This window comes from Mycteria americana, chromosome 8 (assembly GCF_035582795.1).
Source record: "Mycteria americana isolate JAX WOST 10 ecotype Jacksonville Zoo and Gardens chromosome 8, USCA_MyAme_1.0, whole genome shotgun sequence".
In the NCBI taxonomy this organism is placed as follows: Eukaryota; Metazoa; Chordata; class Aves; order Ciconiiformes; family Ciconiidae; genus Mycteria; species Mycteria americana.
Genome location: NC_134372.1, coordinates 46,278,997 through 46,292,159, shown reverse-complemented (window position 1 = coordinate 46,292,159; position 13,163 = coordinate 46,278,997). Strand labels below are relative to the sequence as shown.

Below are 13,163 nucleotides of genomic sequence, written 5' to 3'. Positions count from 1 at the left end.
CTTTTCCACTGACAATTACAAAATCCAAGTCCCTACCTATTTAACTTTTAAAAACAATTTCCACATGTGGAGGTGGTTTGGGGGGGGTGTTTGGTTTTCCTGATGTGCAAAGATTTATCATAATCCTTAATAACTGAAAAAAATTCTCTCAATTGTATGGAAACACTGCAATTACAGCTTTTGAAACTCTAGGCTCATCAATATCTTATTAATCACAGTTAAACTTATTACTATATGAGAATATGATTTATATGACTATATGATTTTATGACAAGAAATACAACAGATACACCTCAACATAAGTCAGTGTTCAACTTGTATGTACAAGCAGTACTGAAAAATTTGTGAACAGGACTGGGTTTGGAGTTTTTTGTTTGATTTGGGTTGGGTTTTGGTTTTTTTATTATTTTATTTTTTTTTATTTATTTACCCTGGAACTTTGACATGCTCTTTAACGACATGCTAAGAAATACTCTCATGGCAGACTGCAGTATCACAAAACATTGTCAGTCACAAAGTACTGCAATTTCATGGAACTTAATTAGTTTTATAATGCATACGTGCTAACTAGTAACAGCGAATACTTCAGTTACAACTGCTTCCCTAACTATCAAATAAAGAGATAATATTAATGAAACTGAGTCTCAGGAACGTTAAAGGTAAGCTCACATTTTAGCAGTTAAAGTTTTGTAGGTCTTTCTATGATACATATGCTACTGTTTCAAAGACATTCATTTTAATATTTTCTGTTCATTTTAATATTTTCTGTTTCGCCAAAGATGGGAGGCTAAAAAACACACGTCAAATTTTTAAGACTGTTACTAGAGAATCAAAAACAACACTAGATACTATTTCCAAAGGAATTTAACTGGATACACCACTAAACTTTAAAGATTTTGTGCAACTTACATTATGTAAGACACGTCAACAAACGCATATTGTCAAGTATACCACAGACACTCAAAAAAGTGAGGTGGGTTTGGTTTAAAAACAAACAAACCAAAAAAAACAACAAAAAAAGCACACAACAGTTCCTAAGGGAAAAAAGTTATTCGCACACCTAAGCAAATAATCCTATGGGAGGACAGAATCTAGTGGAGAATGTTTCAATACATAACTGCCAACATAACTGTTCTGAAACTCTCCAAATACCTTCTAGAAAAGTTCACTGACAAAAATTTTAGCTTAAAAAAAAAAAAAGTGAAAGAAACAAGAATCTACAGGGTACCTATTTTTTAATATCAAATGAAGAGTAACAAACATTCAATGTGTGTTGAGGTCTGACTTACACATGCAATACCAACATGTTATGAATTAATGAACAGAGATATACAATACAGATGTTAATTGCTTTTCTGCTTTGATCTATTAACCTGAGAAGTAAACACATTTCACACATCAATTTCAATCTCACTGCCAGTCAGACTAAAGGAAACAAACAAACAAAAAAAGATAAGAACTCTCCATACACATCTGATTTCTCTAAATCATGTTAACAAGAGCCTGAATTTCAAATTTTCTTCACCTCTCCCCTACACCCATGAGAAAGCATTTTATAACACATGCCTGTCAAGCCACCATTCACCAACTACTTCTGCAATCACTGACTAGCTATCACCAACCAGAAAAGAGGGCTTAAGTTTCTTTTAAAAAAAATCAGCAGCCTAGAGGCAAGGAGGTGAAAAGCTGCTGCCTGATACTCACTTAAGAGGGAAGGGCTGGGAGATCTCAGGCATCACCTAACTGTTTAGCAGCAACACTAACTGGCTATCAATGCTATGCACTGGCTGACCTGTCAGGACATACAAAGCTCGAAACCAGCCACAGCTTCATTTGCTTGCAAATGCAGGGCATGGGTTTGAAGGGATATGGGACACAAATCCACAACAAAACTATTCCTTATTAGTTCATCTACTTATGGAGCAACTTGTTAGTTCAAGCATGAACCAAGAGCTAGCTCGTTACCGTTTGTAACAGTAAAAAGCACAAGCAACAACTGTAACGTCTAATATTCCTCCAACCACGATAAGAATGAACTACCGGGCACATTTCAAATCCCTACCAATTCAAAATAATCTGGGACTTCTGTTTCTTTTCCAAAATCCCAGTTAAAAAAATAATAATTGCTTCAAAACAAAGAACATGGCTTCCCTTCGTGGGCGAGTTAAGTCTACCACAGCCAAAAGTGAGAGTTCTCAGTTCCGCACTCTTTTTTTCCTCCTCTACTCCAGCAAGGTTCCAGCACTTGTGTTACTGAAAGCTAACCTAGCAAAAAAAATAATCCAAGCCAGTATTTTTGTTTGTTTGTTTTGGTGAAACTGTCAGCTTACTGTACACTAGACAATCACAAGAGCCAACTCAGGGCAAGTGGGGAGCAGAAAACAAAACATGTCCCTTACAATTACGGCACAATGGTAATGTAGCTGAAAGTGCAACATGAACATCGTAGGCTAAAATCTTGCCAAGAGCATAACCGACATTCTAGCATTTAACACACAAATTAGGAAGTTACAGCTGAGGAATTAAAACTTTACACCTTACAGCAGGATCAGAATAATAAATACCAGTAGCTACTGTATAGTTAGTCTATGGGATGACTGGCAGAAGCTCATTTGCCATAACATCATGTCAAGTTCCTTTGAAAAAATGAGAGGTAATTTTTTCTATTTGTTTTGACTTTCCACTTTGCTTCTGGGCATCTTTGTTTCAATCTAGTTCACAGTGCTATTTCTGAATGGACTGAAACAGATCTATCTGTCATGAACAACATGACATGCATATTGAAACAAGTATCAACAGATGCTCCAAGGACAAAGGCTATGTACAATAACCAAAGCTGTGAATACATAGTACTAATTAGTCTGAACAGAGTTCTGCATATTAGAGCTTCAGCCATGATTTCATTATTCCTAGTAAGTATTAACATTTCTTCTAATTCTGTAATAAGTTAAATACTGAAGATAAGTATAGGAAAAAAATTAGACTACAGGTGGGTGACGACATGGCCAGTGTCTGTCATCTCATTATAATTATAAATATTCTGCATAAGCATAGCATTCCATTTTAGTTTCCACAGCTTCTTATGCAACCATCACAGTGATAATATGCATGCACAGTACAGTGCAAGCTTGTTAAAGACATTTTTCAGGCAAAACCTGATTTGCTGTCATTACCTAATCTCAGAGCTGGGAGGGGTTCTCTGAGGGTCTAGGAATGATCTGAAAAACATTTGTACAAACCAACTTTCTGTATGGCTTGTGAACATTAAAATCTCAGTCTTAAAGAACAGAACTTAAATCCACAGTTAGACAAAGCAATATATGACTCGACACCCCTGTCATCAACAACAGACAATTCCTACCATATGGTCCTTTTAATGAACATTTCAAACTCCTACTTAGAACTACTCGGGGTGCCAAAACTGGTCTTGTACTAAATAAAGCTCCTGAATTTTCAGAAATATTGCACATCTGCTTTCAAATGGGACCTGTTGTCCTTCTTTATGACTAGCTATCTTATTTACCTTTAAATGCAAGGCCAAAGTCACTAAGCATAATGATCAGGTGTTCTTAAACATTAATATGTGCATTTTGGTCCTCTTAAGTACTTTTAAGAAATGTCCAGACACTTGCATTATTTTCAAGGAGATCTGGATGTCATTTGTATCACTCATATACATCTGGGTAAGTCTCAGCTTCCTTGCTCTCCCCTGGTTCAGCAAAAAAACCAAACACTAATTTACCTTCTGCTTAAAATACTGAGAAAGTTTGGTTTAAACTATATAGTGATGATCACATGGCAACTCCTACTTAACTGTTAACTTTATATTAACTATGAAGTAAGGCCAGGTTGTAAGGTGTATGGCTTGAGACAGAGTAGACATGTGACTGTTATAGCTTTAAAACGGGAACTCTGTAATGCATTTTTACATCAAGAGTCATACTTTCACCAAAAGAGAACAGGGGAAAAAAAATTTCCAAAAAAATAGCTGAGCCAGACAGAAACAAGAGTCAAAGGGAACACTGAACAGAGCACTGCTTGCAGAGCCATTTTTAGGTTGCAACTGCCAGAAAATACTCATGCTACGGCTCTTACAGGAGGGCCAGCTGAATGCCACCCTAGTTACTTATTTCTTCAGTACAAGTTCTCTAGCAAGCTTCAGCCCCCCACCTTTTTACAGCTACATCCTACAATATTTCTGCAAGACATTAAGATTGTGTGGTAGCACAATCAAGGAGAAGTAAGCATGTCCACCCTAATTAGCTAAGTTCAATGCAGTATTTTCAAATACTCTCACGGATGTCATTCAATAAAGGTGCTTAAGAAAAACAACCTGCCAAATATATGCATCTATACCCGCTGAATGAGTTCTAAAGATTAAACTTAAGGAGAGGTTGTAGTAAATCTAAGGAAAGTGTCACAACCTTTAAGTTTAAAAAAAAATTGATGTTGATTTCTTACCAACATGAAACTTACCTGTGGACTTAATACCACATGAAACTGTTTCATTGTATGGGGGGAGCTGTACAAAAAAGAAATGAAACTTATTTAAAGATAAGGTAACGATTAACATTTGATATCAGTTTCACTTGAAACATCTGAATCCTTTAAAAATAACATCATTATTAAGGTTTGATTTTCTGAGAGTATGTCTTGAACTCACGCTTCTATATTTATCAAATCCCACACTGTAACTTCAAGTGTCCTTGAAGATTACCACAATTACTGAAAGATAAAGATTATCTTGGTAACACACCATAGGCTCATCAACTTCTCAAGCAATTCACCTCACAGCATCAGGATCTTCCTTCATCAACAGTAACTCACCATGATTTTAAAATGAGGAACATATCCTCTTTTTAGACAAAAACTGAAGATAGACCAAATTACCTGTGAAAGTATGAAACAAAGTTTTGCACAGACAATAGTCACACCTAAACCTTTTGACACTCAACCTGGTTCAGCTATAGTGTTGCCTTGAAACGTTTCAGCTGAGCTGTATTCTTAATCACATTTAACAAAACCAAAAATTTTTTATCATCAGCCTAAGCATAATGTAACCAGAGCATACAGTTTCTATCCGGATTGTAAACATATCTAGTATAAAACACTGGCATCACTTTATGGACTCAGTGCTCGACAGAACCCCTGCTATTGTGTAACCACAAGTAGGCAATTTCTAATCCCCTCTTGCCTGCTCCCAAACTCCCCTGGCAGCTGAAAGCCTTCTCCTGTGCCTGCATGAACTGGTAGCCATTGCTACACTGCAGTCCAGCAGATCCCTGGAGAACAGCGGAACCATTTCTGCAGTGGGAAATAAAGCTTTGAGGGTATAGTGCAGTTTTATAATGCTATTCTAAATATTAATTATAACGGCGTAGCAAATATCAAAGACTTCCTCATTGAAGTCTTCAGTTCTCTAAAGCTATAGATACTTACATATTGCCTTCTTAAAGCACTGTAGACAACAGTGCATCGAAAGTGGCAAGAAAAATATTCCTAAAATTCCATTATAAAAAAGTGCATAAAAAGAAAACATACCATAAAATCAATTTATAAACCATAATACATCTTAATACATCAACTTTTCAGGTCAAAAATGAGAATCAATGGGCCAGAAATAGGCTTCAAGCTGTTAAGAACCTATTATCCATATTAATTTTGAACACAGATTCAATATAATGCTATAGTTAGAGCTAAAAAAGTTAACTCTAAAAGTCTACAGTCAACAGTTTATGATAAAACTTGTAATTCTTGTTTTTCTCCAATTCAAAGGGCTTAAGAAAATAAAAAGTAAAAAAGAAAAAAAAATAAAGTAGTCCACCTGTTGGTCCCCTACACATCCGGTTAATCAACAGCACCTTTGCGAAGTAGAGATTGCCAAGTTGCCCTGTTTGATACAACTGGGTCATCTGAATCATCTCAGTCAAGATGTATCTGCTAGAATGTGTATTAAAAATGCCATGTAAAAAGAGACATTCTAGACAACTTTTAGCTTTAACTAGTCCCTTACATCAGTCCACCTGTCATTCTATAGGTAAGGGCCTTCAGAAGGACACCAGCATCAACAGATGCTGGGACTCCCAGAACTGGCACTGCCCCCAACAGAATGTATGTCAAACACCACTGCAGTATTATAATCTCAGTTTTGTCCTTCTTGAATTTCACCTTATTTTTTTCAGACCACTTTTTTCTGAAATATCTGCACAGTGAAAAACTAATAAGCATAATTTTTATTTCATCATCCAGATAATTAAAACATTGAACTGAACCAGATCAAGGACAAACTTAAGGAACATTGTTCAACACAGTTTTTTATTTTGATAGCTAACCAGTAAGTGGTACACTTGAGACAGTTATAAAATGAAGTAAGATTGGTTCGAACGCTGTAGGTTCATGTTTCCTCATCATACTTTATGAGAATAGCTTTACAGAAGTCATGATATGACATTTTCACCTTCCACAATGTAAGCGTTAGAATAGCTGATGTAGGACACTTAAGGTGACACTACATAGGAGGCAAACGTCACACTGCTGCTACTGTATTTAATGGTGGGAAAACAGCAATATAATCAGAAGAAACATGTATTACCTGAAGATCTGTTCTGCATTGCTTCCAACCTACCAGAGAAGATACAAAGCTATCCCTAAAGGCAAGTAGAAGCTATCTTTTTCTTTCTAAACTTCCTCTATCCCCCACCCCACTCCCTTCATGCACTTTTGTTGTTTAGCGGTATACTACACTAATTATACTTGGAAAATTAAGTTACAGGAAACTAAGTCACATTAACAATGGTCGTCAGATTTGTAAAATGTGACAAAAGGATTCCCCCATCTACAGCTGAAGTGTTCATTTCCTTTATGTTGAGGGGGGAGGACGGAAGCTTGATTGAAATACTTGAATAGAAATGTCTGGAGGAAAAACATAGAAATTGACCTAGAGGAAAGTAATTTTTTAAGTTCAGAGATTAGGACAATGGCATAATACTCTTCCCTACAAAGGAAAACAGTTTCTTCACTTTCTACCAAGAACTACAGAGAATAAGAGTCTACAATAGTAGCTGTAGTATGTTATGAACTCAAACACACAAAGACAACTGTTTCCACTCTGTGGCTCTCGCTGCCACTGTAATTAGGTCATTATTGATCCATTTCTCATTTCTCAGACCTCACGCACAGCCTTCCTTGTAAGCATAGCTTTGATGGTTAGCAGTGCTCCACCTGTCAAAAAATATTAAGAATCCTTGGGCTTCAAAAGGCTCACAAGATTTAGAAGCCCACCTTACTTACAACCAAGAACACTGCTGAAAGTTTTCTCTATATCCACCTCTAAAAAACAAACAAAACCAAAGCTAATAGGGCTGGATAATTCATTTTTAACATCTTATCACTACAATGTCAGCTATTCCAGCTCTGAAAGATGACAAGCAGAAGGTGGAATAATTAATTTCTTATTTTAAAAATTGCCTTAACATCCACATACATGGAAAGTAGACTCCTGTTCAGTATCTTCAGTTTGTAAATTAGCAAGATAAGAGAATGATAAAAAAATCATTGCATTGTTGTATTTCAAATCACACAAAGAGATGCAGCTTTAAAATGTTATTTCTAAGAGAAGTTTAAAGTAGATCTTACCTCAACAGAGCATCGTGGAGTCACAAAGAACTGATTAAATTCATCAGGGCTGAACTCCCCAAAAATATACTAAAAATAAAAGAGAAGGATCTTTGTTAAAGAAGGATTCATATTCAATACAATTAATAAATTCATGGTAAAATTTATTCAGATACCAGCATTCAAGAAGACCTGTATGTTGGGAGCCTGAAATTCACCTGTTTGCATCCCAAATCTCATCGTAATTCCTTCCCAAGTCTTTAGCAAAGTACTTCAGGCTCTAAAACTGTATACGATGCATTTTCCTTCAAATTCCCACTAGAGGTAATCACAGCACAAACTGCAGCTCATCCTGTGACCAGTTTTAAACCAACAACATGTAGGGTGAGAAGTTGCATCAGTTCATGTAAGTCCTAGACACAAGCTGGTTTACTTTCTAAAACAAGATACCTACCCTTCACAACAGAAAAAACAAGAATTACTGGCTGATCATGGCTTGGACAGATGTACTCTTTGATGGGTAAAGAACTGGCTGGATGGCCGGGCCCAAACAGTGGTGGTGAGTGGAGTTTACTCCAGTTGGCAGCCGGTCACAAGTAGTGTCTCCCTGGGCTCTGTGTTGGGGCCAGTCCTGTTTAATATCTTTATCAATGATCTGGACGAAGGGATTGAGTGCACCCTCAGTCAGTTTACAGATGACACCAAGTTGGGCGGGAGTGTTGATCTACTTGAGGGCAGGAAGGCTCTACAGAGGGACCTGGACAGGCTGGATCGATGGGCCAGGGCCAATTGTAAAAAGGTTCAACAAGGCTCAGTGCAAGGTCCTGCACTTGGGCCACAGCAACCCCATGCAACGCTACAGGCTTGGGGGAAGAGTGGCTGGAAAGCTGCCCACCAGAGAAGGACCTGGGGGTGTTGGTTGACAGCCACCTGAATATGAGCCAGCAGTGTGCCCAGGTGGCCAAGAAAGCCAATGGCATCCTGACTTGTATCAAAAATAGCGTGGCCAGCAGGACTAGGGAAGGGATCATGCCCCTGTACTTGGCACTGGTGAGGCCGCACCTCGAATACTGTGTTCAGTTTTGGGCCCCCCACTACAAGAGAGACATTGAGGGGCTGGAGCGTGTCCAGAGAAGGGCAACGAAGCTGGGGAAGGGTCTGGAGCAGAAGTCTGATGGGGAGCAGCTGAGGGAACTGGGGTTGTTCAGCCTGGAGAAAAGGAGGCTGAGGGGAGACCTTATCGCTCTCTACAACTACCTGAAAGGAGGCTGTAGCAAGGTGGGGGTCAGTCTCTTCTCCCAGGTAACAAGTGATAGGACGAGAGGAAATGGCCTCAAGTTGCGCCAGGTGAGGTTTAGACTGGATATTATGACTTCATTGAAAGGGTTATCAAGCATTGGAAGAGGCTGCCCAGGGAAGTGGTTGAGTCGCCATCCCTGGAAGTATTTAAAAGCCGTTTGGATGAGCAGCTTAGGGACATGGTATAGTGGTGGTCTTGGTAGTGTTAGGTTTACGGTTGGACTCGATGATCTTAAAGGTCTTTTCCAACCTATACGATTCTGTGATTCTGTGATACTCTTCCAGAGTTCTGCTAAATAAGGAGTTGCACAAAACTAATGGTAGCACTACCTGAGTGCACAAGCACAGAACTGAAACTGCCTAGATGTAAAAAAATAAACAAGGTCTAAATATCATCAATTTTAGTACAGCTGCTCTTAAGAATTTTGTTACCCCTGTGCCTGAAACTCCGCACAACAAACCCAAGATGAAATGTCGTTTCCCAACATTACCTTCCTGCACCCTTCTAGATATTTTGCATCTACATTTCTATGGAAAAAAGTAAGTACCTAACAAGACCACAAAAAACCCACACTAAAATGAGAGCTTGTATTTAGTTTACAGAAAATGAAACATTCCCAATAAAAAGGCCTGACGTTGGCATTTCATAGCACCTCGAAGCTTCTATAAACTTCCACCACCGGTTATAATTAGCTGAATAGCATCTGAACGTTCAGGACAGCAGAGAGATACTGGGATAGAAAGAAGCTGAACAAGGAGTTTAATAACCTGACAAAATAGACAAGAGAACTGGAAAATACCACTAATAACACATTCTTGGCACGTGGAACGTTATTCACATTAACAGTCACTAGTCACAAATATTATGGCTATGGATAAAAAAAGGTCAGTTTGGCCCAGTATCTTATAGCTTACCACTCTCATTCATCTTGAGTGCACTCTGATGGTCATTTAAGATAATTCTCTGCTCTCTTCCACCATTCCATCAGAAAACCAGGGTAGACACCAGCTTTTCCATCAGTGTCAAGTCTTGCTCATGGTAAATCCTTAGCTTGGCTGTATCAAGATATAACTAACTAGACTGGGAGTTGAACCATAGAAAAAAGTTCTTAAAATTCGAAAAATCATCTCTAGTGAAGTGCAGGCTGCTGCCACAAACTGTAGATTCAGTAATTCAACCACAGTATTTTTTTTTTTTAGACTTTAGGTGGTTTATTCCAATAAAACTCATGTACTTGCTGTTCGCATGACTCACAGCCATTTACATTCATAAATTTCAAAGCTTAAGTTCAAGCTAAATTCCACAGCAATTACAAAATGTAGTTTTCTTACACAAAAAGTGATTTATACATATATCACTTTTATGTGTGGAAAGAGTTTAACCATTTTAATGCCCTCCAGTGTTTTTAAACAAATATTAATACAATCTGGTTTAGTCGACAAACAATTCTAACAGTCAAAACAAACTGGAACATCTGTGATATAAAAGTTTGAAGCACAGTGAAACAGTTAATGCTTGAAATAACCTTCACATAACCAACTGCTAACTACCAACTGAGAGAGTACAACACCTAAACAGTACCGGATCCCTAAATTGTACTTGAGTGAATGGCTTCACAGTTCTTGGCACAGGACTTAAACTTGGCTTATGCTCTCAATATAACCAAGTAATTTTTATTCAGTAACATACCAGCTAGAATTTACCATATTCCAAAAACATGCCTGTGAAAAACACTTGCTGAATCATAACTAAATTATGTTTTCAGGAGATATTTTTGATGCAGTCATGCAACAAAACAATAATCTCAACATAGACTATTAAAAGTTATATAAATCCAACCCTAATTCCTCCATAAAATAATACAGTCTTTTCATTTACCAGCATTTTTAATCGAGGTATCACAGGCCTGGTACTTCTTTCTGAGCAAAAGAAAGTGCTACTTTTTAATTAGGGAACACAAGACAAAAGTTAAACAAAGTGATCATTAATACTATCTTAATGGAACTGTTGATGTACTCACATAGGAAAATGTTGTGTCTATGCAACTGTTTATTCATAATTTAAAAGAGGACACTAAAAATCTACCAACATCTAACCCAAAACCTAATCCTCACCAGACTATAGTGCAAAAACCCCTATCCCATTTTGGACTGAAGAAACCAGAACTGTGTTTGATTTTAGGAGGCTTTATTTAACAATGCTTTATACCTGCAAACACGAAGTAAACCAGTTAAAAGATCCCTGCATAATAAACTGAGAAAAATACTGTTTCAAAATAAACTTATTAGGCCATATGAGTGACAACATTAAACCTACCCAACTTAACTCACCTTCCTGTCCTCTGCCTCTCAAGTCAGCCTCGTCTCCCAAGAAATAGATTTCTGCAAGCTGCACACAACACCCTCTGCTAGCACGACAGGATTCTCTACCCTTTTTAAGGCAACACTACGTGCTGATGTGAAAAAGAATCGAGATATCACATCGCTTGGAGAGTATAATAATCTCTACAAAAAAAGGATGCAGTGGGGGGAAAGCCATTGCATTTAAGCAACTTGAAATACAGTGCTAGCTTCCTGCCTGCTGTCTGTCTATCCTACATCCCAATGAATCTGCATGCCTGGCACTATACAAACAATCTCTGTGCAAGAACATACTTTAGCTGCCCTAAAAGTGCTTCACAGCACTTTGAGGTCCCAATCATAGGTAATAGGTTGGGACTTGACCCCACACGAGCTCCAAGGAAAAAGTGGGTTTCAGATACAGTCTGTTTGCAGTCAGCCCTAACACAGGCAAGAGATTGTGATTTGCTTGGAGGTAAGCTGCTTGTCATGTCGACGATGCACTGACACGTCGGTAATGAAGAGCCTTTTACTTTACAGTAACTATGACTGTCCCACTACCTGAGCAAAGGACAAGCACAACTGCCATGATACCGCATATGAACAGACAGCTGAACTGGCCCAGTCAGCAAAATCCATGCCTGTTACCATCAATAATACATAAACCAGAGTATGTATGGCAACATACAAACCAAAATATTAAAAAATATTACCAGTGAAAAGTTGAAGCTTAATTACTCAGAGCTCTACACAAATTTCATTTTAAGGCAAAAAATCAAGCTTTCTCCAAGCAAAAATATTGTTTAGCATTCAATTAAATCTTTCAAAAATTAATTTTTATTTACATCCTCAGACAAAAAAGCATCTGCTTGAAAAGCACGCTAAACAGCAGACAATGGTCTAAGTGGTAACTCACAAGGTAGAACCGGAATGATTCTTGGAAAAAGAGAGTCCAGTCTTACACCAACACTGCATTTGGAAGAAAAACTCTGAGAGAATATTGGGGAGAAGTTTTGAAAAATTCCAACTGTAACATTGCCCCTGGACTTACTTTTAAAGATACATAATCCCTAAGAGGCTTAATTCAGAGTCAAATCTGATCTCCCTCTCCTTCTCAAACCATTTCTGCAACCTACATAGAAGCTTTCTGCTCTGGCTCCTGGGAAAGAATCCTCTCCCACTTTTTCAGGAGCACATATTTCACACTGCAGTTCTCCTGCTACTCCTCATGTTATTTAACTCTGCAAAGCAATCATTAACCTTGCATTAAGTGTATTCAAGGATGCCTTAAGATACCTCAGTCTGGTGAGCTTGATTTCTGCCACAGATTAAGAGCAATGTCAAAACAGTATCATATAAATTTCAGTGAACTTCCACCTGCAGCTGTGTAAGGAACACAGATGGAAAATAATAGTCTTCTCCGGGGGGGGGGGGGGGGGGGCCAGAAAGGCAGGGGCATGCGAGTGTGGAGAGGACAAGGCTTTGTGGAATTCTTGGGGGGGGGGAGGTATCTACCTCTACTACTTTTCCACTTTCTCGTCAGTGTTTCCAAACCTCTCCTTTGGAATAGAAAAATAAAATAGTAAACCTAAAACATACCGATAGATCCATTCCATTTTGCAATTCACAACTGCAACCCAATTTCACCATTTACCAGACATATATAATACGTTATTAACTATATTAAAATTAACATGATTTTAACTAATGTGAGTAAACATATACCAACATAACAAAATGCCTTTTCTCACACTGCATGATCAGAAATTGATGCTTTTTCCATCTAATATCTTTCATACTGAGGTTTAACAACCAATCACTTTAAATACTCACAAGGGTTGCTTTCCACCCTTTTTTAAATGCCTGTTTCAAGATACACAAGTTTTAAACTTCTGGGAGTTTTCAAATGT

General features: G+C 37.9%; 1 protein-coding gene across 2 annotated transcripts in view; it reads right to left on the bottom strand.

Moving 5' to 3' along the window:
* USP10 (ubiquitin specific peptidase 10) overlaps positions 1–13,163 on the bottom strand; it is a 59,065-nt gene that overhangs the window by 29,586 nt on the left and 16,316 nt on the right. For both annotated transcript variants that reach the window (XM_075510918.1, XM_075510919.1), the window contains exons 2-3: positions 7,636–7,704; positions 4,477–4,522 (exon numbers count right to left, since the gene is read on the bottom strand). In XM_075510918.1, coding sequence (XP_075367033.1) covers positions 4,477–4,522; positions 7,636–7,704 — 115 coding nt within the window. The remainder of the gene's footprint in view (positions 1–4,476; positions 4,523–7,635; positions 7,705–13,163) is intronic.